The following is a 27,916-nucleotide window of genomic DNA, read 5'->3' as shown; positions in this document are numbered from 1 at the left end:
TCACACATGCGTAATTCTCGAGCCAGCCAGTCAGCTTAAAAATCCCCGCTCCGCTGCCGTAACGATCATTCTTTGTGTGGACACCGACTGGACAACATCGTTGCTGGACTAGCTGGACGGCGAGGGATCGAGTGCCTTTCTCCAGGCAAGAGGGCGGAGGTGGTAGCGCTGGAGTAGAGTAATAGAGTAGAGTAGAGTTTTCAAAGGGCCTTTCTCAAGGCTAGAGACGAATGAACTGCAAAAGTATAAAGTCTCTATAATACAATACCTTCCTTCCTTCCTTCCGTAACGATAATTCTCATTCAAACCGTACACCACATCGTTTCGCATCACATCACATCATCAAACTAACACAAGCAGCCATGTCTGGACATGGCAAAGGAGGAAAAGTGAAAGGAAAGGCAAAATCCCGCTCGAACCGTGTTGGACTGCAGTTTCCCGTAGGTGTATTCGCCAATTGCTCCGCAAAGGTAGCTAGGCCGAGCGCGTTAGTATCAGTGCACCAGTCCACCTAGCAGCCGTTATAGAGTTTCGGCTGCCGAAGTGATCGAGTTGGCTAGCAAAACTGCTCGCGCTTTGGTTCGGTGGACATCAAGACCTCAACAGGCAGACGCAGAAGAAAAAAAGTTTGTTGATTATACAAACTGCTTTGGTGGCAAATCCAGAACAAGGCGGCATCGAGGGTGTTCGAAATGGCTTTTTTTCAAAACCACGAGTACTAAGTTTTCTAAATTGGAACCATTCCATAAAACACGGCGCTTATCAGGGCCATTAAACCTTTCAAAAAAGAGTTTACGAAATACAGTTCAATGCTTTCTCAAATAATATCCCAAATAATAATAAAACACAAATTGATTTTTTCATAATTTGTTGACCAGGATCTGATGAGTATGTGAATTTGGCAGTTGTTCTGAGCTTATTGATAGTTGGGGACTTTCCTGATTATTCAATTTTCACCAATTCTTAAATTGTGTACAGTAATTTACAATTAGTTCGACATTTAGCTAATTGGACGGACATGTAATGCGACATATTTAGTTGGACATTTTTGTATACATAGAGATCCAAATTATGACCCCACATTGAAAGTCGACACTGTACCACTGTTCACAAAGCTGGATGGGAAGAAATTTTCCAACTGTAAAAGCTGTGGCGAGTGGCAACAAATCGCTAAACAGGAAGGTTCAGCCGAAGAAGATGGGGATATCGAGTGTTAACAAAACAATAAACTCTTTAGATTGAACATAATTTTGTGATCCTGAAAAGGACCCTTTTTAGTCTGCATGTGAATCCAACGAGCGAACAAATCGTAATGAATGTATTTTATTGCCATCGCTGCCTTTTAACGCTCATTCGTTCGTCTCGTTGGACTCGCCCCTTTGGCTAAGTCTGCCGATTTGTCTCTATCCTGTGAGTGTGTACAGCTAGAGTATAAAACACGCGGACCCCAAAAAAATATCTTATTTTCTTTCAAACCGTAAACCCTTGTGGTTGTCCGCCTTGTTTAACATCGCATCGCATCACATCATAAAAAGAAAACAAGCAGCAACGTGGACGTAACAAAGGAGGACAAGTTAAGGGAAAGGCAAAGTCCCACTCGAACCGTGCAGGTGTGCAATTCCCCGTAGGTGTATCCGCCAATTGCTCCGCAAGGGTAGCTAGGCCGAGCGCGTTAGTACCAGTGCACCAGTCCACCTAGCCGGCGTTATATAGTTTCGGCCGCCGAAGTGATCGAGTTAGCTGGCAAAACTGCTCGCGCTTTGGTTCGGTGGACATCAAGACCTCAACAGGCAGACGCAGAAGAAAAAAAGTTTGTTGTTTATAAAAACTGCTTTGGTGGCAAATCCAGAACAAGGCGGCATCGAGGGTGTTCAAAATGGCTTTTTTCAAAACCACGAGTACTAAGTTTTCTAAATTGGAACCATTCCATAAAACACGGCGCTTATCAGGGCCATTAAACCTTTCAAAAAAGAGTTTACGAAATACAGTTCAATGCTTTCTAAAACAATATCCACAATAATAATAAAACACAAACTGATTTTTCAATAATTTGTTTGCCAGGATATATTGAGTATGTGAATTTGGCAGTTGTTCTGAGCTTATTGATTTTCTCCCAATTCTTAAATTGCTTCTAGATTGAAAGTACAGTAATTTACACTTATCTCGACATTTAGCTAATTGGACGGACCTGTAATGCGACATATTTAGTTGGACATTTTTGTAAACATAGAGTTCGGGGTCCAAATTATGACCCCACATTGAAAGTCGACACTGTACCACTGTCATCGCAGATGTTCAATTACAGGTTAAAATTACCTCCAATCCGATACTGAGTGGTGGTAATGCGACGTGCCATTGAATGTAATTTACTGTAAAATATGTCACAAGCTGGATGGGAAGAAATTTTCCAACTGTGAAAGCTGTGGCGAGTGGCAAATGCAATCGCTAAACAGAAAGGTTTAGCCGAACAAGATGGGGATATCGAGTGATAACAAATCAATAAACTCTTTAGATTGAAAATAATTTTGTGATCCTGAAAAGGACCCTGTTTAGCCTGCATGTGAATCCAACGAGCGAACAAATCGTAATGAATGTATTTTTCTTTCTTTCTTTGTTTTTAAGAGGCTTTAAACTTTGAAGTTCATTCGCCTCTAATGTATTTTTTTGCCTTCGCTCCCTTTTAACGCTCATTCGTTCGTCTCGTTGGACTCGCCCCTCTGGCTGAGTCTGCCGATTTGTCTCTATCCTGTGAGTGTGTACCGCTTGAGTATAAAACACGCGGACCCCAAAAAAATATCTTATTTTCTTTCAAACCGTAAACCCGTGTGGTTGTACGGCATCGGCATCGTGGACGTAACAAAGGAGGACAAGTTAAGGGAAAGGCAAAGTCTCACTCGAACCGTGCAGGTCTCCAGTTCCCTGTTGGTCGCATTAACTGATTGCTCCGCAAGGGTAACTAGGCCGAACGGATTGGTCCCGGAGCACCAGTATACCTAACAGCGATTATAGAGCTTCGGCCGTCGGAGTGCTCGAGTTGGCTTGCAAAGCTGCTCACGACAATCAGAAAACCCGCATCAAGAACAGAGCAGCTTCGGTTCGGCGCTCATCAAGGCAACAATTAGTTTCAGTGAGTGGCAAAGTGTTTCTCCGGCACGTCGCATTAAATGTAATTTACTGAACAACATGTCACAAGCTGGATGGGTAGAAATTTTCCAACTGTGAAAGCTGTAGCGAGTGGCAAACGCAATAGCTAAACAGGAAGGTTTAACCGAACAAGATGGGAATATCGAGTGATAACAAAAACACAACACCAAAGGTTCTTTTCAGAACCATCAACATATTCATAAAGAGTAAACAGTAAACTAATCCATTTTTCAGGTAGATAGGTAGGTATTCACGTAGGAGAAGAAGGAAAATATATATTTAACAAAAGCTGTCCCCTTTGCATAGTCCTACGTCACTCCGGTTATGTCCCCGACATTACCCACCCGTCTTTTTTTTCCCGTAATTTGAGATACAAATATTTTTCTCTCACTATCGTTTCACGCATACCTTCTGTACAATGACAATATCTTTCGTACGTTGCGCACATTTCACATTATATTTTTGGTTTCCTTTTGTTCCTTTTTGACCTAGGAATCATTCATATTTCCGTACGTCATGCCATGCCCTGGTTAGCAGGTTGTAGTCTTATTTATGATGAAGTAACATTGTTTGGGAATCGCATTATCAATAATGGGTACAACATATGCTATCTCATATCCCGTCGGATCCTTTTTATGGAAGGGATGCAACACAACGGCGTACGCGCCTGATTTCCGCTTCAATGCTCACTCGAAAATAATGCTTCGAAAAGGAGGGTCCTGTTACATATTTATGTACATGCAAGCACGAGCTATAGTGCAGGTGATAGCGTTGTGTATGTACGACTCTAGCTGAAAGAGCTGGATGGGTGTGAGAAACAGCGCTCTGAAGTGAAAGAACGAGACAGGCGGTGTGTAACAAAACGCACTTGTAAATCCTGTTGGAACAAGCTAGTCCTGTTGCACTCACTCACATCTGGCTTAAGACGATATTCTCGATTTCCATCGATATTTTTTATGCTTTATTAAACTGGGAATTCGGTTTGGTGATTGATAACCAAAGTGGTGAAAGGCTATCATTTTATGGTCCACCTAGAATTCGTGATTCTAGTGATTTAATGTAAGAAAAATGTTAAGTAGTCAATCTCTTCGGCTAAATTCATATGAGTTTAGCTGAACAAATCAAAATCTTGGGATGGCAGCTGATCTTCACTGTTACGGTGTTCTCTAACATTCGCAACGATTGTTTCGTGCTATCATTGAGTATCGGAGATCGGCCATATCGTGCTACCATTGAAGCTCCTCCCGGCTGTAGTGGAGCTTGCCAAATCCAGCTAGAACTTCACTTGGCTATTATGCGATTGAATAAACGGTAGGGTGCACTTTGACTTGGTTGCTTGTACACCCTCGGGTCCTTTTTGCTCTACTTATGAAAAAGTTTCTTTTTTCCTCCATACCACAATTTTCTTGTCAGAACATTAGATTCAATGCCAATTTATCGCCTCAAAAACCGACCACTACCTTATTTTTGTGGAACAAAGCAGAAAAAATCATTGGGAAACGTGCTGCAAAAATTTCAAGTTATTTACATGAATGAGAAATATGACGATGAATAAACGAATGTACGATTTAGTGGCTGCTGGAGTCGTCAGGAAATGTCGTGCTTTGGAACGGAGCCACTAATTGTTTCAATGCTCCTCATTGTGTGATTCGTCGTGTCGTAGTTGGTGGGCGGTTACAACCTGTGGCGGCCATAGTTGCGGCGGTTCTGACCACGGATCAAGCGCTTCCGTTTCATGGAACAGTGTTGAGTGCCTCCAGTTTGTGCAATGTTAGTGTAAGCTTTAATTCCATAGTCATCTATGTAATTTGCATTTAGTTTTCTCAAATGTTACTGTTAATAAAATTCCTATGAGACTATAAATGGTCTGAAAAATGGTCACCATATTTACTCGAAAAACTGATTATCTAAATCTTTTCAAAAATAGAGTCTCGGCGCAATCCAAGTGAATTGTGTCCGAGATACGAAATAATTTTATTCAATTTTATTCAATTACCTTATGTATCACTTCGGGTATTATTTTCAAATTTTAGGACTAACTCTTTAGTTTTCTTGGTGGTCCAACCTTTATAGAAGCAGGTGAAGATGGTCGATTCGTGATTCATTCTTGCCCTCAAGAGGACATTTCACAAGCTGGCTATATGTCACAAATTGTTTCTTGATGTCAATGCATTACACTGAGTATACAACGAAAACGCTATCCTGGCGGTCTTTTTCGCGTTTGACACACACTCGCCCACAGGCAATCAGATATTTTTTCCACCGTACCATTATTCCACATCACTCGGCTACTTAAATTTATCAATGTGTTAAAGGACAAAGCATGAAAACATCAACCATGGCAATACTTGCAAATATCGAGTATTATATTACATGTTGATTAGTATAGTCTCAGTAAGATAGCACCTAGCATAGGACACTGTCCGAGTAAATAGCATCTTAAAAACATAGGTTTAGCACTAGATCACATTTGTCGCTTCTGTGATGCTGAAAGCGAAACCTCGGAACATTTACTCTGTAACTGCGGAGCTCTAACAAGACGCAGACTTCAACACCTTGATGAAGCTATTCTGAAGCCCAAGGAAATTTGGTCTGTGTCGCCGATCAGGATTATAAATTTTATCAAACAAATTATTCCTGATTGGCACCTATCTCGCTATAGCTTTCAGTCTTCTCCTTCATCAATAAGCAGTAGATAAGCTTGAAGTGTAGTATAAAAAATGGGTATACCACAATACACTCTTTCCAACTTCTATAAGACCAGGTTGATCAATTAATCTGGAAAATGCCGAAGGGAAAAGTGCTCACGGAGAGAAAAGAAAGACAAATCGAAACATTTCACCAAGAAAATGTTGGTATTAGAGGTAAAAAAAAAAAATAAAAAAAAAAAATTGATTATGCAAATAAAGAAATATTTGAATTTAAATGTTATTCGGGTGACAATTCGTCAAGTTTTGGTAAAAAAAAACTCACATAAAGAAGGCTTAAAAGGTTCAAGCTCCTCATTTTAAACCATCTCACATCGGAAGATGTCTGAGTTTTGCCAAAGCTCACATGAACCGACAGTGGGACATGGTATGTTGTGACAAAGAATGTTTCCAAAAGAATACATCTTGTTATATAGCATAACGAAAAGTTCTTCAATGTATAGGTTATCTTCACTGACGAAAAAATTTTTAACTAGGATGGTCCTGATGGTTTCAACGGGTACTGGCGTGATTTACGGAAGAAGGAACAATATTTTTCAACCAGCAATTTTAGTGGACTCGTGCATGGTTTGGGCGGAAATCTGTGCAACCGGAAAGTCCAAGATAGCTTTCATATCATTCAAGGATTACACACATGTTCTGGAATCCTCTCTCCCACCGTTTTTGCGTGGATATCGTCACGAAAAAATCACATATCATATCATATTCATATCAGCAAGGAAGCTAAGCAATGGAATAAGGACCAAAAACTTAATTGTTTGGACTGGTCGGCTCACTCTCCAGACTCGAATCCTGTTGAAAATCTTAGGGGATCCTTGTACGCAGAATTTACTCTGAGAGAAAACGGTACACGATTGAAGAGCTCAAGGTCGCACTTTCGGAAACATGGAAAAAATATCGAGAAATTCGTTCAGCAGAATTTGGTAAATAGTATTTCAACACGAATTTTCCAGGTTATTAACCGAAATGGAAAGATTGCCAATTATTGACATGTAAATCAGCCGATCGTTTTGAATTTTTCATTGATAATACTTATGAATTTTGAAGTGGTCTTATAGAAACTGAACAGCTGAAATTATCATATTTAAGCACAATAAATAAACACGAAATTCACGTTGAATATATTTTATTCTAATTGTTTGGGTTGCAACGAAATAGAATCAGGGTGGTCTTATAGGAGTTCGACAGAGTGTAGTTCAAAATAATGGACGCAGTGGTTCACACCCAACAGGGAAAGATAGCACTTAGAAATCGTTCGTACAACGTAAACTCACATGCACCAAACAAGCGAATACTAAAATACGCAAGCTGAGCTATACACTGGTTCACACCGACAAAAAATGAAGCATCAAAAGAATGATCAGCAATGAGAAATCCATCAACCGCAACCGCATTATGTCCTTAATCTAGAAATTAGCATAGATTTCATTCTTAGGTGGAGTTAGCTTCGGCACGCGAAATCAAATCAAATAGAAAACAGTTATTAATGCTCATATTATTTCATAGAAAAGCATTACGCTGAAAAGGTTAGAAAATCATCATCTTACATTGTTTCATTCATAACATATAACGAATGATTCGGTACAAGTGTTTAATTTTCATTTTCTCACTAGGCAAATGATGAGTGGCATTTGTTGCGCTTCAATTATTGCAGATCCTTCTCGTATCGGCCGAAAGGAATTCTTTGAATAGTCAATTATATCAACAAACTTAATATGATATCGATATCGTTGTGTTCAGGCACGAAAAATTCAAAAGACTAACATTCCAGTGTTTCATAACTATAGAACCAGATGGAAAAACTCTCACTCCTATACGAAATTAACGTCAATTTCACACGAATTACAATAAGTTACTAATTTGGCATCAATTCATAAAATCTGATGTAGCTTTGCATAAATTCGTCAATTCGTCAATGCACAATTATGAAACATTTTTATGAAATGAAACCTGAACAGTATTTTCCATTTTTTAAATACTCTTTATAAGAAACTTCATACCGAAAACATAACTGAAACATTGATGAAAATCATACAAATATTGTTTTTTTTTTGCAATTCATTTGCAGTTGGCTTGTGGTGAATGGGGAGGTAAACTTTATTTCGCAAACTGGTGAGATGGAGATAAAAGGAGATTAGTGGTTTCAGCTTCATCGTGTAGGGATGATTTCATTGTGATGGTCGCTATTGTAGTAGAACAGCAAATAGCAATTAAACTTGTAGTGATATGTAGAAAGCAAGACACAATTGAGATATTGGAAAACACAGCTAACAAATTATCATACGTGGATATGCATGGACTTGTATAAGAATTGGATTGATTCGTCGCTGCCAAATCTTCAATGTTTGTGTGCGCCTTCCCATCTCGAGATAACTGTAGTTGTATATTGACATTTTCTTCGCCCATCTCAGTTCTCTTTTTTTCATTCCTTTCAATTCCAGTTTTACATCGTGAAAACAAGATTTCAACCGCATTCTTCAGTTGCTAGAACCGGCGAACGATCATCTCAGCCAGTGTCTGTTGCACAGTGGGTAGACGGGGCATCGGAAACTAATATCGGAGTCAGCCGCAATTTCGTAGCATCGCATAACATGCTGAGAACAGGCGCGAAAAGTGTGGAAATGTAGACGAATATAATTGACCCTGAAACGGTTAACTTTTTCCCGCGCCCGGAACTGGAAAATGCAAATCCACGTTAACAAAAAAGTGCATTTTGTGATATCGGAAGTATAATCATGCTGCGCAAAAGAAGTGTTAACTTACGCTGATGATGATACCGTTGGTTGAAGCGAGTGGTGGTGTGAGATAACGTTGAACATGTCGATTTTTATACGTGTGAAGTGAAAAAAACCGGTTGAATTGTCATAAACGATTTAAAAACAACTATTCAATTACACGAGAGTTAATTCAAATGTGTTCTTCAGCTAAGATGAAAATGTCTAATATGAACATTCCAATTGTGTTAGTCAAAACCAAGCAGTACTTGCAGAATCAGCACGCCAGAGGCCATTATTGCGAAAATGTAATTCATTGGGAAATAGGACACGATAAATGCTGAAACATATTCATTCTGGCCCCGTGTCTGGGCAAAATCGGTCAGCACGGGGTCTTAATCGGTCGGGTCAACCACTAAACGTGTCGACAGTATCGGCTACGTCAGCAACACCATCCTGTACGAAACATATGAACGGAGGGCCTCCAAGATTGTTGTCTTCATTCATCAGACCACTGCCTTCATTGTCGTCGAATAGCAATAACAATCACAACCTGACCAACAATAACTCAACTACGAATAACAACATCCTGAGTAGTACTGCTGTTAATGTAAATAAAAATAGATTAGGCGCACGGGAAGCTTTAACGAGCTTAGGATTACTTTGTTTAGGTGAGTGTGTTTTTCTACTGAAGATTGCGTTATAAATGTTTGATTGAGTAAATAGGTCATAGTGTAGATCAGGGATTCTAAAACTATTTCTGGGAAGAGACTCCTTTCCAGAATGAAGTGATACCATTGACCCCTACAGCCAAACTTTTTTAAACATTTTATCTTTAACTTATTCATACAAAATATCTACTGATTCAAAAACATTGGTTAAGTGAGTAACTTGTATCATATTCTCATCAATAAATAGACATGAAATTCAGTAAGCATCAAGTGTAATTAAAAATTTATAATACAGAGGAGCTTTGATATAACATACCCTTGATATAACGTACAAATTTTCAATTTGAAAAAAATATTTTCGGAATAGGTACTGAGAATTTCTTGAAAATCTCACGGTTCTGATAGCAAATTGTTTGGAAAATCTGTATCTTTCGATAGTGAAAATTTCACGTTGATCCGTTCCGTTTGGAAAAAGATGTGCAGGATGGATGCCGAGAGAAGAAATTTCATTTCGAACGCCCACGGTAAAAATTCGTCGTGTTCAGGTACTCAAATCACGAAATCGCTGAAGGTGGCTAAATCGACAGTGTATGGTGTACTGAAACGTTTTCGTGAACGTGCAAGTGTTGTTCCGGGGTTGCCATAATAAAATCTGTGTTTTTGGTCTCAAAAAATTTTTTTTCTGTGTTTTTTCTCAGAAAATCTGTATCGAAATATGTATTAACACTTTGCGGTCGTTTATCTGCTCTCAGTCACCACAGCAAAGAAGTATACTAATATTATAATTTATGCAATAATGTATCAGTTCACAATTTTTCTAAATGAATTTTGATCTGTTGTGAACATATTCACGAACCAAAACGGTGATACTATGAATAATAGATAACGGTACTCAGTATAAACCAAAGTTGTCAGGTGCTTGAGCAGTCAGAAATATAAAAGGCGAAAGACGGCAAACTATTTATTTTTGTGATACATGCGAAAGATATCACATAGAGAAGAATTATTGCAAATATTTTTTAAACATAATCATAAAAACATTCTTCAGTAAATTCTTATCAGAAGTTAACAACAAATAAAAGAATCTTGCTCATCTTTCATGATCTCACAAAGCTATACATCACTGCTTTTTCAAGTAAAAATAATTGCGACCAGTACAAAACACATGTCGAAATTTAATACGACGGCAAAGGGTTAAATTTATAAGTTCAATTTTGAAGCATAATCTTAGCTTTAGTATCATTGATTGGCATAGTTATTATGACGATTATTTGACGATGTTGATGGTATCCACGTAAAAATTCACATTCACTTAGTAGAAAAAGATTAACATTGTCACTAATTGTTTTATCGTAATTTTGAAAAATCTGTAAATCTGTATGAAAACTTAAAAAATCTGTAATCTGTGTGTACAGATTCTTGGTTTCAAGAAGTCAGAAAAATCTGTATAAATACATTCTCGTACCACTTCGTTCGTCGGGTAATTTGAGGAAAGTAGTCTGATTCAGTGCTTCTAAACAGACTACATAGGCTGAAAGTGTCGGGATTTTTAATGAACACAATCGTGTCATGGACAAAGCTGTATATCTTCCTCAACACTTCGTATAGCGAGATTCCAACATTTCGATTCCCTTTCTGTAGTGCGAAACGTCTAAGTCTCCGAAATATGCCTCAGTGCCACTCTGCAGACTGCCTGTCCGACTCAGGAGTGTGGTAATGGAACCATCCATTCATCCATTGTCACAAAAGCTCGATTACGCTCCAACAACGCCAAACCGGCTGTTGAATCATTAATATCACACATGTTCTTTTGAAATGCCTACGGCCTCAGCTAACTCGCGTAACATCACTTTACGATCGTTCCAAACGAGTCGATGCACTTGTTTTACGGTTTCAGGATTCTTAACCTCTTTTGGCCTTCCAGAGCGAGGTGCATCTGTGGTGCATGTACGGCCCATTCTTAATTCACTAAACCAATAAACTGTTGTTCTCTTAACCCTTTAACGGATATCGGCATCTATCTTCTTCTTCTTCAATGGCACTAACGTTCCTATGGGAACTTCGCCGTCTCAACGTAGTATTACTTGCGTCATTTTTATTAGTACTTAGTTGAGATTTCTATGCCAAATAACACGCCTTGAATGCATTCTGAGTGGCAAGCTCTAGAATACGCGTGATCACAGTGCAAGTCGGAGGAAATTTCTTTGACGAAAAATTCCCCCGACCAGAACGGGAATCGAACCCGAACACCCGGCATGTTAGTTATGATGCTAACCACTCGGCCACGGGTGCACGATCGGCATCTATACTGCCACCAACGATTGTGACGTAGAACTACGTCTTTCTGGAACGGTGACAAATCAGAAAACAGGTCACGTTTTTATGAAATAAAGTTAACGTTAATAACTATTTTCACTGTGAACGAATTCTCATGGTTGGCATACCAATCGAATCGGAAATTCTCTAAGATTTGTTTGATATGCTATACATTACAATTCGCTAATCTCTAAACGGTTAAAATTCATGAAAACTGGATGAACTTCCTTTTTTCCAATACATTTGTTTTGCCGATTTGTGTGCTAACCCCACCCGTATTTCGAATGCTTACAACTCCAACATTTCTTAACAGATCGGAAAGATGTTTGCATCAATTGATAGGAAATATTTCTACGCGTCTATCACAATTAATAAAATATTATTTTTCATGAGATGAACAATTGAATAACTGTAAAATATCAAGCGTTATCTAGACGCCCTAACTGCCAAGTTTTTGTTGGGCCGATTTACGGTTTACCCAACACAGACATAACTATACGACATAACTAACATTAATTTATACATTTCATTCAACAATATTCTGGTATATGAAAAAAGACACTTGTCTTGCGTCGGTGTGCAGACCTAAAGTGTTAAAAAAGTGACACACGTCCCCTTTGTACCAACACATGCGATACGCTAAACGATGATGAACGACGAATAACGAAGCTAGAGAGAATCGCAAAGTTGTAGTGTTGATATTTTCTGCGAAATGAACGAATTATTGATTTCTCGGTCTGACAGACCAATGCGCGAGTATAGGAGTGTTAATTAAGGTACACCGGGGCAAGTTGAAACGTTTTTTTTAATTCGACTTGTAAATTATCATAAAAAATCCCATAATCACTTAATGGCTGTCCACATATCACGTGGACAGAAAAAGCACAATTTTAGACTCCCCCTTCCCCTTTGTGGACAAACCAGGACATTTTCGTACCCCTCAACCTGTTGTTCACGTGGAGATTTTTCCGCATTTTATTAGAATAATTGAGGAAATAACTGAATTGCGCATAAATTAAATTTTTGATTCCATTTGAGTTTATTTTGTTTCAAATTTTACTAGTTGTACCCTGTCACGCTTTGTTATGACACATTGAGGTATGAATATATTCATAATAATTATCAGATACAATTTTTCCTGCTTTAATTTTTTTTTCACATTGTGTTGGGTTTGTTGATATGTCCAATTAGAGGCAAATCACTATATAAATTTCTAGTTGAAGGATATCGTACGTACATATTTTTAGTTTGATGTGTATATGCGTTGCAGACAAAAAATATTACAAGAAAAAATAAAGCGGTTTGCTTTCAAAGTTTATATAGACTTCAAAATATATTCCCAATAATAATCCATTCAATTCTCACTCCCGACATTCTTCCTTAATGGAAGGTAAAAGAGACGAATCAGCCAAAAGTGTTGAAAGTCACTATAATACAGAAAAAATATCCATTTAATCTGATTATTTCATTTCAATTAGATTCATAGAAAGGGTCAGTAGTACCACTTACTACAGAGGTGTTCTCTATCGAATTGAAAATTATCCTTTAATTTTGAATTAAGAATATTTCATGAAATAATAAGCGCACAGCAAATCGATGGCAAAACTGCACACTGCCCACTGCAAAAATATTCTATACAAGGTTCAGTTAAATTCGCTTAAATCCGTATCAAAATATTATATATGAAATACGAACAGTTTACTAGAAGCAATTTAATGCCAAATTAATCATCCGTTGCCCCGATCTTCCTCATCTTTGAATAAAATATCGAAAAAAATTATATCTCGTAACACTGTTTAGAATATTGTTATACAGATTTTCGTGAAAAGTGATAGATTTGTTCTTTATCGCAAAATATTAGACCCGTATATTTTATTCTTTCATTAGGGTGCCCATTTTAGGGTGGTCTGAAAACATAATTTTTTTCGCCCTTTTTCCCAAACATGATTTTTTTCGAAGTTCATAACGTTTCAACTACTGGACCCATTCAGATGATCGACATATCAAATTGAAGTTGGTATTTTTAGAAAAATATTACATTTGCAAAAAAAATTAGATTTTGTTTGCGTAATTCTTGATTGTATTTGTTTTTGCTGTTTTCATGCCTTTGGGCTAGAGGGCGCTATATTTTTTATATTTTTTTCTGGAAAGCTGATATTTTTTACAGAACATATAAAAAATAAGAGATGGGTTTTTTTAAGTTTTAAGATATTATTTTTCGAAGTCAACCGATGGTCCGAAAAATCATTTTTTGTCTTCCAAAATCTTCCAAAAATGACTTTTTTAAAAAAACTTTAAAACTTCTGAACTACTGGACCGATTCAGATAATCGACATATTAAATTGAAGCCAACCGTTTGCGTGCTTGTATTTGCGTCTGTGTTTTTGTGTGTGTGCATGTGCCTGTGCGTAGACGTTTGTGTTTGTGTGTTGACCGTTGATCTTGTTCCGTTTTCGTTTTCATATCTGTTTTCCGTTTCCATGTCCGTTCTCAGTTCCTTAGGGTCGTTTTCAATGAATCAGAAGTCGCAATTGTCGATTCCGAAATTGCGTCAGGGTACGATATTCGACTTCCGCTGTTATTCACCCAATACCCATATGTAGGGTTTATCCATTGTTCCGGGTCTTTAAGAGCAAACCAGATCATATTCGTTTCCGCTTCTCAGTTATTTTCTCTATAATTGAGAGTGTATATCATTCAACGCTGCTGTCCCTTCAAATATATAGATTCATATATACCGCATAGTTTCACTAGCAACACCGCTCCAGTGAGACACAAAAACTCTATCGTTTTAGCTCTTTTCCAATTCGCTGCTCTCCGCATTGCTTTGCACTTGTCTGTGCAGTGGTTTTCGCTGTAGTAGAACGGGACGATATATGCGGTTCAAACTTGTATGCAGACTTCGAAAATGGTGTGCGATGTTTGGTACAGTTAGAATATGCAAACAACAGTATCCGTTCCTCTCTCGGTTTAATCATTTAGTGTAACACAAGAGATTACTGCAATTCATACAAGTATCTGAATATATATTAGGTTATATGTTCGTGAGAGGTTTCTTGCATGACACATTGTGTATCATTCGATATTGATCGAAATCCAAACACTGATTTTAAGCCCCTCAATTGCAATTTGGGAGCCGGGTCAGGACCACCTTCCCCTTCCTCTATTTGATTTGCTTCCACCGTACTTTCCTTTGCAATGAGATAGTGCAATGAAAAATACTGCCAATTATGTTTATTTGAAATAAAATTCGCTATTTTCTATGCGTTAATATCACATGCTTCAACTCTATGTCACAAACTGCGTTTAAAAGCTAACACGGATTTCTTTCGATCACAACTATGGATCAATGAATGTGGGGGTCTCCGTAGCGAACCATTATTTGTTCGCATTGATATCGTTTCCTTGTCGAATAAATTCCTGGATCAAACAAGATAATCGATGTTCTTGACTATGCTCAAATCAAACGATGAAGAGATACATTAAAATACACATTTTTAAACGCTTTATTAATTATTTCATTTGCTCAGAGAAATCACTCGTTTGATAATCTTAGAAGTACAAATTTATAATTGATGGCATATGCGCTTGGTTTGTTCGCTATAATGTATGATTACTCATTATCATTGATTTTCTTTCTTTCTTTCAGTTTCTCTTTTGCTAGCTTTGTTATCGTTAATATTTTTGTTGAAAATATCCCCTGGAGGACGGGAACCTCCTCCGCCAACCGTTGGACCGGCAATTCTAGAAGACTATGCGATCGTTTACGATGTCACCCTAGCGTTGTGTGCCCTCTCGCTGTCACTCAACTTGTGCTGTCTGCTGGTGTGTGCAATCCAATTCCTGTTTGCCGTTAAATTAGTACGCGCACCTGCAACCACCGGAAGGTAAGTTACCGAAACAAAACAAAAATACAATGAAAAGAATCGGCGTCCCTTTCGATACAGATAATAGCTCTTATGAAATGAATTTCGCAAGCTTCGGTATCGCCTATACAGAACAGCCTTGTAACGAAACATAAATATAAACAAAAAAAAACACTTATTATTTTTACCAATACACAGTATGGTGCAACTCCAAATGAAATCGAACTAAAAACGCCGGTTTTGAAAACTTGTATTTTTGATTCGAACGAAAGTTTGTATTCCGTCTGGGTTGGAGGAAATATGGATTTCCACAGCATTTGGGAATTTTTTGACTCAAGTGTAACTTTTGAAAAGAGCGTATCGATTTTAGGGAGAGAAATTTCTTGATAATTTATATCTAAGAAATTATTTTTTTTTAATTCGTTAATTTTTACAGGCTCAGTTACTTAAGTTTAAAGGAGCCGAATTCTTAAATATAATTTTAAAACTATATATATAAACAATTTTCTTACATCTATGGTTAGTAAGGTGGAAAACCGATTACTCGCGGTGTACTCGAGTTTAGGAGGGTGACATATTTTTAGGAGAAGGATGGGATATAAGGAAATTGTAACAATGTTGATGAACACTCAATTTATAAATCTATTCGTATATCTATAGTGTATTTACATTTCAACTTATTCTACTATTTATAGCAAGGGGACGAATTACCCGCAAAGGAAGGAAAGGAGGGTATAAGGATGTAGGGGCAATCACACACGTAGATCTATAGCTTTAAGGAAAACATATATATGGGACATGTAATCAAGGTCTAACCGAGCCAACACATCTCTCACCGGGCTGTCTTCCTCGGGCCCGAAGGGAGTTTTTTAAATTCGATCTGGCGACGTGATAACCTTGGCCACAAACGCAGAGATTGCTGCTGGCAAGATTGAAACGGAAGAGTAGTGCATCTAACGAACAGTGATTGGACATGAGTCGGGAGAAGGTGCGAATAAAGTCCCGACTCAAGTCCAGACTTTTGAACCACGGTTTGAGGCTAACCTTAGGGATAATCGAGTGAAACCACCGGCCCAATTCATCTTCATTCCACTTGCGTTGCCAGTTAGCGATGGTGTTTTTGCGGACTAAAGAATAAAATTCATTGAAGGCGATTTGACTCTGATAAATATCGCCTTCAATTGCACCTACCTTTGCTAATGAGTCAGCCCTCTCATTACCCGGAATGGAGCAATGTGAAGGGACCCAGATAAAGGTAATGACATAAAAGCGTCTGGGTAAAGCACTCAAAATTTCTCGTATTCTCTCAAGGAAGTACGGCGAGTGCTTTTCCGGCCTCACTGAACGGATAGCTTCGACAGAGCTAAGACTATCCGTTACAATGTAATAGTGTTCAACAGGTCGTGAGGCGACGCTGTCCAGCGCCCAATGAATTGCTGCCAATTCAGCAATATACACTGAGCAAGGATTCTGAAGACTGTGTGAGGTGCTAAAAAATTCGTTGAACACTCCAAATCCTGTGGACTCGTTTATAGTGGACCCATCAGTAAAGTACATATTATCACAATTGATACCCCCATACTTTTCATCGAAGATCGTTGAAGCGATCCTCGATCGTTGGTAATCTGAATATCCATGGATATCTTGCTTCATGGACAGATCAAAATGCACAGAGGAATTGATGTAGTCGGGGAAACAAACACGGTTGGGAATATACGAAGAAGGATCAACCTGCATGGAGATGAATTCATGATATGAAGTCATGAATCTGGAGTGAAAATTTAGCTCGATTCATGACCTTACACCGGATGAAGAACCGAAGAGATAATAAATTGAAGCGATCTTTTAGTGGGAGTAGGCTTGCCAAAACCTCGAGACTCATGGTATGCGTTGAGGGCATACATCCCAACGCGATACGGAGACAAAGATACTGAATTCGCTCGAGTTTAATGAGGTGTGTTTTGGCAGCTGATTGAAAACAGAAACTGCCATACTCCATCACTGAGAGAATAGTTGTTCGATACAACATTATAAGATCTTCTGGGTGGGCTCCCCACCAGTTGCCGGTAATTGTACGGAGAAAGTTTATTCTTTGTTGGCATTTTTTACTCAGATACCTAATATGGGCCCCCCAAGTACATTTGGAGTCGAACCAGACCCCAAGATACTTGAATGACATAGCATGAGTGATCGGTTTACCCAAAAGTTGAAGCTTTGGTTTTGCTGGTCTATGCTTCCTAGAAAAAACCACCATCTCTGTTTTCTCCGTGGAGAATTCGATCCCTAGCCCAATGGCCCAGGTTGAAAAATTGTTCAAAGTATCTTGTAAGGGTCCTTGCAGGTCGGATTCGTTTGATCCTACGACAGACACCACTCCATCATCTGCAAGTTGTCTTAGGCTGCAATTTTGTGTAAGGCAATTGTCGATGTCGCTTACATAGAAGTTGTACAAAAGGGGGCTTAAACATGAGCCCTGGGGGAGGCCCATGTAAGAGACCCGACTTACTGCCGAATCTCCGTGAGAAAAGTTCAAATGTTTCTCACAAAGCAAGTTATATAACATATTATTCAATAGAGGCGGCAGACCCCGAGAGTGTAATTTGTCCGACAAAACCTCTATTGAAACAGAATCGAAGGCCCCCTTTATGTCAAAGAATACTGAAGCCATTTGTTTTTTTTCGGCGTAAGCCATTTGAATTTCTGAAGAAAGCAACGCAAGACAATCATTCGTTCCCTTGCCCCTGCGGAACCCATATTGTGTATCTGAGAGCAGGCCATTCGTTTCAACCCATCGATCAAGGCGAAACAAGATCATTTTCTCCAACAATTTCCGTATACAAGACAGCATTGCTATTGGGCGGTACGAATTGAAGTCGGACGCGGGTTTTCCGGGTTTTTGAATAGCTATAACTCGTACTTGTCTCCAATCATCTGGAACAATATTATTCTCCAGAAACCGATTGAATAAATTCAACAAGCGATGTTTCGCCACATCAGGGAGGTTTTTCAGCAAGTTGAACTTAATTCTATCCGATCCCGGAGCAGAATTGTTACATGAGAGCAGAGCAAGAGAGAATTCTACCATCGAAAACTCGGAATCAAGATCGCATCTACCTTGTGGTATCGAACAATTTTTTGCACAGGAGCGGAATCAGGACAAACCTTCCGTGCAAAATTAAAAATCCATCGATGTGAATATTCTTCGCTTTCATTCGTTGAAGAGCGATTTCTCATGTTTCGAGTCACTTTCCATAATTTTTTCATTGACGTTTCTCGTGACAAACCTCCCACGAAATTTCGCCAATAAGCACGTTTTTTCCCTTTGATTAAGTTTTTAAATTGATCTTCAAGGGCTAAATACGTTTGAAAATTTTCAGGGGTTCCACGTTTCCGAAAAGCTTTAAATGCATTCGATTTTTCTACATAAAGCTTGGAACATTGGCTATCCCACCATAGATTGGGAGGCCTTCGGGAAATTGTGGAACCTGGGATGGGTTTCCGCGCTGTCATAGATCAAACGAGAAAGGAAATTATACTCCTCCAATGGAGGTAAACCATCTCTGGAATTGATGGCTAGAGCAATCGCGTCCGCATATTTTTTCCAATCAATGTGTCTTGTGAGGTCATATGCCATGTTTATAGATTCAGAAGAATTCGACCCAATGGTGATGGAAATTTTGATTGGCAAGTGATCACTACCGTTGGGGTTCTGGATTACATTCCACTTGCAATCTAACGATAGTGAATTCGAGCAAAGCGAGAGGTCAAGAGCACTTGGGTTAGCAGGAGGTTTAGGTACACGTGTTGTTTCCCCAGTGTTCAAAACGGTCATATTGAAGCTGTTACAAAGGTCATATATCAACAATGAACGATTGTCGTCGTACTGTTCCCCCCAGGCAGTTCCGTGAGAGTTGAAGTCTCCCAAGATCAATCGTGGCTCAGGAAGGAGTGAGCACATGTCATCAAGTTGTTTGCGGCCTTCAATAGGTGGAAGGTCAATTCTAAAAAATGAGTGGCACTTATTGATCCCCAAAAGCACCCCTCCGTATCTATCATCACGGTCCAAGCGTATAATATTAAAATCGTGGAAAGAGATATCATCTCGCGAAGAAAGCCAAGTTTCGGACAGAGCAAAAACATCACAATTGAAGTTATGAATTAAAAATTTGAATGTATCCAATTTAGGGATAAGACTACGACAATTCCACTGTAAAACAGTGATATCTCCGACCTCTCTATTTGAATTAGACATCAAGAGAGATAATCATTGCAAGGAGGGGCCATGTTTGCATCAATTGTTGCAAAATTGTCTTTAATACTGGAAGCATTGAGATGACAAGGGTTCTGATGGAGTCGGAAACATTAAAACACGTGAAAATTTGATCCAAAAGGTCAGACAACTTTATAAATCCCGATTGGGAAGTTGAGCTTGACAGCGAAACAGGGACAGTTGGGGTTTTTGATGTCCCCTCGAGTACTGGGTCGTTCGAAGATGAAATATTCCCACGGAAGCCAGGAGGAACCTGGTTTTGTTTGTCCGCTGCACTCGATTTTTAAGGCAAGCTAACAGAGGATATAACCGTGGGGACTTGTTCTTGAACTTTGGGAGTGGTCACATTTTTGCGCCGGGATTCCCTTTGAAAATAAACGGTGTGCCCCCGCTAGCTGCGTCCGCTTCCATTTCATCAACTGGCAACGTGGAAAAGGTATTGTGTGTTGAGATTGGTCGTTCTTGTTGTTGGGTCAGTAGCGAAGCGCCCTTCAAAATTTCCGCAAATGTGCGCTTCGAGTGTTCCTTTAAAGAGCGCTTCTGTTTCTCCCAGCGACTCTTGTAATTTTCACAAACTGAGAGCTCGTGTGGGGATCCCCCGCAATATGGACATTTATGCTCAGTCGCACTGCAGGATTTCCCCTCATGTTGCTCTCCGAAAGTGGCACAGCGCTCCTTGTTGGCACAATAATCCGAAGTGGGACCAACTGACTTGCATTTGTTGCAAGTCATGGGCTTTGGCACGAAGAGTCGCACAGGTAGTCTCAATTTGTCCACCATAACGTAGTCAGGGAGGGCGGCACCAGCAAAGGTGACTCGAAAAGAGTCGGACGGCGTAAATTTAGTTTGGTCCCCATCATGGGAAAGTTTCCCGAGTTGGCGACAGTCCAAGATTTTCACTTCCATTGAGGGAAGCTTCTTGAACTTGCCTTTTCCTTCTGCTTTTATTTGTTCGCTCGTCAGACCCGTTTCAGTTATCACCCCCTCATTTCTACGTTATGGGAGGGTATAAATGTTCGATATTCGAGAGTGAAATGTTGATCAGCAACAATCTCGTTTGCGTGTTTCCGTTCATTCACGACAACTCGCAATTTGTTCGGTCTAACCTTGCGAATTTCAGATACAGAAGTGTATCTGGCCAGATCTTTCATGATCTGAATCACGTTAAGGTTTTTTCCTTTCGGTTTTGGCCGGAGGAAAACAACCCAAGGGCCAGTTCCAGGTGCATCTTCTGGATAAACTCTGACACGTGGAGCGGAAGCAACAGAGGGGGAAGACGAGGACGAGGACGAGGACGAGGATGACGATGAGGACGAGGATTGGGTTGGATCGGAAGCATCAGAAGGGGGAAGCGAAATCGATGATGGGAGAGGTGGAGTGGAAGTAACAGTGGGTTGAGAAGGGAGGCTTGCAATTTTCTTAGAGGGGGGCTTGGTAGGATGAGCGGATTCGTCCCCAGAAGAATTATCTTCCTTATGAGGGACTCGTTTATGTTTTTTCCCAGATCTTGTATGAGATTCATTATCGGAGATCTCCATCTCTGGAGATCCTCCACTATTCTCCATTTTACAAAAATTTCTGTCTTATTTCTAAATTATTATTGATTTTAACAATAATCTTAAAAAAAATAGCAAAAAAAAATTATGATAATAATATTAAACAATGAACAAATGAATTGAATAATAATATTAATAATAAATATTTGTACCTTAATATATAAGTTGTTCCAATAATGCGCTCTACTCCGATTCTATTCCGCCGATATTTTCGGCAGAATATGGGAAAGTTAGATCTGATAAAATGTTCTTTACTGACGGTTCATTCATAAACGGGTCCACTGGCTTTGGCATCTTCAATGACAATTCCAGTGCCTCTTTCAAACTCAAAGATCCTTGTTCCGTGTATGTTGCTGAACTGGGTGCGATATACTACGCACTGGGGATCATTGAAACATAGCCCATCGACCACTATTTTATTTTTTCAGACAGTCTCAGCTCATTAGAGGCAATCCGCTCAATGAAGGTTGATAAACGCTCATCTTATTTCCTAACAAGAATAAGACAACTATTGAGTGTTTTGGTCGAAAAATTATTCAAGATTACCTTAGCATGGGTTCCCTTTCATTGCTCGATTCCGGGGAATGAGAAAGCGGACTCGCTAGCTAAGGTGGGCGCTTTAGAAGGCACTCTTTTTGAAAGGCAAATTGCTTATAATGAATTTTTCCACATTCCTCGTCAGTATACGCTCGTAAGTTGGCAGCGCATGTGGAGTGGAGATGAGTTCGGTCGTTGGTTACACACGATTATCCCTAAGGTTTCGACGAGGGCATGGTTCAAGGGATTGAACATAGGTCGTGATTTCATTCGCGTGATATCTCGGCTTATGTCCAATCACTACAACCTAAACGCGCATCTCTATCGCATTGGGCTCGCAGCAAACAATCTTTGTGATTGTGGCGATGGCTACCACGACATCGAGCATGTTGTCTGGTCGTGTATCCGGTTCCATGCTGCTCGCTTTCAGCTCTCTAGAGCACTAAGAGCACAAGGCAGACAATCGGATATCCCCGTCCGGGATATCTTAGGTAGCCGTGATCCTGATCTTCTGCTTCATCTATACCTGTTCCTCAGAAACGCCGATGTCAACGTTTAATGATGTTTCCTTCGTTGTGTCCCCGTTTCATATCCCTCCTGTTCGATCGATAAACTTTTACTTAGTCGCGGCAATACATACACACACTCTTTACAGACACACGGGCAAAAGGTTGTGCAGTCCACTGATCATTCAACAAGAGCCAAAGGTTGTACCGATCATGACAACTCTACACGAACTGATGATTGCGCCGGCTAGTGACCATTCTATCCTGGATTCCTCGAGTCGAGAAAGACGCACCACGCTAGATATGAGGTACAGACTAGGGGGGCGTTGCTGATTAATGGTCAGCTGCATCCCAATAGGAAGTATCCCGTGTCGGGCACACGTACAGAGCATTGGAGACAGCAACATCCCAATTACGAAAACACTTGTAATACTAACCTCGAGCCAACCGATTACTCGCGAATCGGTTACATATTACTAACATAGATAATAAGAAAAATTGTATTGAACTCCCGGCCCCGTGAGGCTAACGCCATATGAGCCTTTATAAAAATATATATTTTGGAAAAAAAAAATGCGCTCTACTGCCCTAATCAGGGAGAGACCGAGGCTACGCGCTACGGAGACAACACAATAGCGCAAGAGTAGCTTACGCAGCCACGTGATGATGAATCCCGTTTGCGACAGTCACGCGATGGCGATCCCGTTATGCCGGCTGCAAGAGCGCTGCTTCCTTTGTTCCTTCGTTCCACTTCACAAAAGGTCAGGTCGAAAGCGGACAGCAATGACCTTCACTCGTACACGATTCACTCGTACCAATAGCACAATAGCAAAAGTGGCAACGCACAATACCGACACTGAACTTTACTCGTCAAGAGTTGGATAGCGGTCCAAGAAATTATGAGTCGTATCGAAATAGTGTCTTAGAAAGAGTTAAGTGCGATTCACATACAACATCCACGTCACGTTCACGTCACGTTACGTCAATTATTCTACCATGCAATTTTTATGAAAACATTCATAAAATATAAATACGCAGTTTGGCTTCCGCCGAGGTAAAGGGACGAACGATTGTCTCGCGCTGCTATCTTCTGAAATACAAATCGCATTTGCTCGCAAAGAACAAATGGCTTCCGTTTTTCTCGATATCAAAGGGGCATTTGATTCAGTTTCCATGGAAATTCTCTCAGAGAAGCTTCATAATCGTGGACTTTCGCCAATTCTGAATAATTTCCTGTACAATTTACTCTCAGAAAAGCACATGTTTTTCAATCATGGCAGCTTGAAATCTTCTCGATACAGTTTTATGGGCCTGCCACAAGGCTCCTGCCTAAGCCCCCTCTTGTACAGTTTTTACGTCAATGATATAGATGATTGTCTAACTAGAGATTGCACGTTGAGACAACTTGCAGACGATGGAGTTATTTCCAACACGGGTACTAATCCCGCCGTTCTGCAAAAATCTTTGCAAGATACCCTGAACAACCTGTTCACGTGGGCTCTCAAGCTGGGTATCGAATTCTCTACGGAGAAAACCGGAATGGTCCTTTTTTCTAGGAAGCACGAACCCGCCCAATTCCAGCTTCACCTATCCGGCAAAGCGATCAGGCACTCGATGTTTTTCAAATACCTTGGAGTATATTTTGACTCTAAATGTACCTGGGGAATACACATTGCGTATTTGAAACAGAAATGCCAGCAAAGAATCAATTTTCTCCAAACAATAACCGGAACATGGTGGGGTGCCCATCCAGGAGACCTCATTCAGTTATACAAAACAACGATATTATCAGTGTTAGAATACGGCAGTTTTTGCTTCCGATCAGCTGCCAGGATTCATATTCTCAAGCTGGAGAGAATACAATATCGTTGCTTGCGTATAGCCATGGGGTGTTTGCATTCGACACATACGATGAGTCTCGAAGTTTTGGCAGGAGTACCCCCGCTTACTCTTCGGTTCACAGAATTATCCTACAGATTTCTCATCCGTTGCAAGATCATGAATCCATTGGTGATTGATAACTTCGAAAATCTACTCCAACTGACTCCTCAGTCAAGTTTTATGCCTTTATACCATGAGTACCTTACCCACGACGTGCACCCTTCACCAGGCATCTCCAACCAAGTTTGCTTCCCATACTTTTGCAATTCCTCTGTCAATTTTGATCTGTCCATGCGACAAAAGATCCATGGAATCCCAGATCATCTATGCTCCGATTATATTCCGGAGATATTTCCGGCAGAATATGGGAAAGTTAGATCTGATAAAATGTTCTTTACTGACGGTTCATGCATAAACGGGTCCACTGGCTTCGGCATCTTCAATGAAAATTCCAGTGCCTCTTTCAAACTCAAAGATCCTTGTTCCGTGTATGTCGCTGAACTGGGTGCGATATACTACGCTTTAGGGATCATTGAAACATTGCCCATCGACCATTATTTTATTTTTTCAGACAGTCTCAGCTCAATAGAGGCAATCCGCTCAATGAAAGTTGATAAACGCTCATCTTATTTCCTAACAAGAATAAGACATCTATTGAGTGTTTTGGTCGAAAAAGTCACAGGAGGGTTGTGTCCAAGACACGACCGCGTAGTTGACGTAGGATTCCGTTGGGCTATCTACTACACGCTGATTTTAGATATGTTTGAAGAATTACATTGTTAAACTCTTCGATAATGATTTGGGTCCGTTTTGTCTGGTTGTTAGGTATTGTTTGTTCACTCCACCAGTGTCCATAACCGAGTGATAATGATAGAAGGATGGTGATTAGTCATTAGATGGTGCGTATCACGTACCAAAGCCGCCCTCTGTGGTCCTGGACGATGGCGCCTGTGTTATGTATGGATGAAATAAAGAAAAAAAGCTCATCAAAGCAATATAAGATAATTATCATTATCGAACCCAATTTTTCTCACCAGAAAAAATGTATTACTTTAGTATAGAGAAAATATATTTGAAATGGAAAAGTAATTTCATTCATAATTTTTTATTTTCTGAGTGTATATTCAACCCATTTCCTTTTCGCTTTAAATCCAATGGAACACGATGCTACATGCCTCAATACGAATTTTAATTGGGCTGACAGCACCCAATACGATATGTAGAGCATATGTGAAATAACTTTTTCGAATATTCCTTCATTTTTCCAATTTTGCTTGTCGCATGAACACCTTGGGAGAAAAAAACAGTTTCATATTTCAAGTCATTTTAACACAATAGCTACCATACACAATTTTACACTTACAGTTGTGCTAAAAGTTTTACGAAGCAACCAACATAAAAGTTCCAAATTTAAATTAATAAGTTCTCTTCAGTTCATTGAAACATCATTCTTCAATCTAAAGATTCTTATTGGAACGAAAAAACACTTGTTCATCGCTCCCAACTTATTCACCAGCACGTATGCAATCAGCAATGCCCACGCTAGTTACAATGAGCACTATCCATTTGTGCGCGTCGTTAGTTAAACTATCGAGGGTATTTACATGCTGATTTCTCCTAGACACCATGGATTTGAAATCTCTATTAGGGAATACATGTCGGTGGGAAAAAAAAGCTCCCTCTACTTTCATGTATCTGCAATGCCAATTTCCCCTAGGCAGCTTGGTTTTGATGTCTCTGTTTGGGACCTGCTGCATATGTCGTCAATTTCGACCTATCAGAAGTGGGTATTTCCGTTAGGATATGGGTTGAGATTTTTCAATTGTTCGATAGTTAGTTTCATGACATATATTATTTTATTCAATGTAAAAAATTGTTATGGAATGCCAAAATTGATTGACGCAAAAATCTCATCAATCCATCATGAAATGACTGAGCAATAAGCATTTGAAATTGGACAATTTTCACGTTGCGCTCGATTTTCGATTTTCAATTTGTACCCCAGTATGTTCCCGAAAGACGTAATCCTACGTCAAAATTATTCAAGATTACCTTAGCATGGGTTCCCTCTCATTGCTCGATTCCGGGGAATGAGAAAGCGGACTCGCTAGCTAAGGTGGGCGCACTTTTTGAAAGGCAAATTGTTTATAACGAATTTTTTCACATTCCTCGTCAGGACACACTCGTTAGTTGGCAGCGCATGTGGAGTGAAGATGAGTTCGGTCGTTGGTTACACACGATTATCCCTAAGGTTTCGACGAAAGCTTGGTTTAAGGGATTGAATGTCGGTCGTGATTTCATTCGCGTGATATCTCGGCTTATGTCCAATCACTACAACCTAAACGCGCATCTCTATCGCATTGGGCTCGCAGCAAACAATCTTTGTGATTGTGGCGATGGCTACCACGACATCGAGCATATTGTCTGGTCGTGTATCCGGTTCCATGCTGCTCGCTCTCAGCTCTCTAGAGCACTGAGAGCAAAAGGCAGACAATCGGATATCCCCGTCCGGGATGTCTTAGGTAGCCGTGATCCTGATCTTCTGCTTCATCTATACCTGTTCCTCAGGAACGCCAATGTCAACGTTTAATGATTTTTCCTTCGTTGTGTCCCTGTTTCGTATCCCTCCAATCCGATCTATAAACTTTTACTTAGTCGCGGCAATACATACACACACTCTTTACAGATACACGGGCCAAAGGTTGTGCAGTCCACTGATGATTCAACAAAAGCCAAAGATTGACAACTCTACACGAGCTGATGATTGCGCCGGCTAGTGACCATTCTATCCTGGATTCCTCGAGAAGACGCACCACGCTAGATATGGGGTACAGACTAGGGGGGCGTTGCTGATTAATGGTCAGCTGCATCCCAATAGGAAGTATCCCGTGTCGGGCACAGGTACAGATCATTGAAGACAGCAACATCACAATTACGAAAACACTTGTAATACTAACCTCGAGTAATCGGTTACATATTACTAACATAGTTATAAGGCAAACATTGTCGAAATATTGAACTCCCGGCCCCGTCAGGTTGACGCCATATGAGCCTTTATAAAAATATATATTTTGGATAAAACAAAAAAAGATTCACATACAACGGCAACGTAACTACCCGTCAGCATACGTTCAACGAAAACGACTGGCAAGATTTGTAGAAAAGAATAATTGACGGAGGCGGACGGTTCGTTGGGTTTCTGTCTGAACTTTGTGTCTCGGCTTTTGTTTTGATTTTGGTTATATTTTTATACCAACATATCTCTTTGTTCCAAATTTCGGAGTCAAAATCATTCGCGACTAGCTGAGGAGAATAGTGTATATATTATTATTGTTGAATAAGGATCGGGACTACGAGGTTTAAGCATTGAAATAATATAATTCAATGATTGTCATTGAATCTTTAACAATTTTAGAACTGGTTCTAGGCATGCTGATTCGAAATAGGGCATTGCAATTTAATATTGCTGTAGGTGGCGACACCATGAATAACATTGAATAAATCATTTGTTTGACATTTGACGTGACGGTACTGCTGCATGCGTAGACTGCATGTGTGAATTGGTGGAGACGGTGACGGGGAACGTGGACGTTCTTTTCCGTAACGTTCTATGTGAATCGCACATTATAGAGTATTGATGATAAAACGTGAAAAATATACACCAAATAAAATTAGTACTCTTTTTTTATTTACAAAAAAGAAACTTTTATTTGTAATATCTAAAATGCATATTTTTAATTTTTTCAT

At 39.7% G+C, this 27,916-nt stretch overlaps 1 protein-coding gene across 5 annotated transcripts in view; it reads left to right on the top strand.

The window, feature by feature from the left end:
* Nucleotides 1–27,916, top strand: part of LOC129775849 (uncharacterized) — a 93,414-nt gene that overhangs the window by 49,158 nt on the left and 16,340 nt on the right. For 4 of the 5 annotated variants that reach the window (XM_055780998.1, XM_055780997.1, XM_055780996.1 and 1 more), the window contains exons 2-3: nt 8,294–9,237; nt 15,203–15,440. In XM_055780998.1, coding sequence (XP_055636973.1) covers nt 8,904–9,237; nt 15,203–15,440 — 572 coding nt within the window. In that variant the 5' untranslated portion in view covers nt 8,294–8,903. Of the gene's footprint in view, nt 1–8,216; nt 8,234–8,293; nt 9,238–15,202; nt 15,441–27,916 lie in introns of those variants that run through there. The other variant, XM_055781000.1, reaches the window with a different exon arrangement.

This window comes from Toxorhynchites rutilus, chromosome 3, assembly GCF_029784135.1.
Source record: "Toxorhynchites rutilus septentrionalis strain SRP chromosome 3, ASM2978413v1, whole genome shotgun sequence".
Classification (NCBI taxonomy): domain Eukaryota; kingdom Metazoa; phylum Arthropoda; class Insecta; order Diptera; family Culicidae; genus Toxorhynchites; species Toxorhynchites rutilus.
This window is presented reverse-complemented; position numbering and strand designations above follow the sequence as displayed.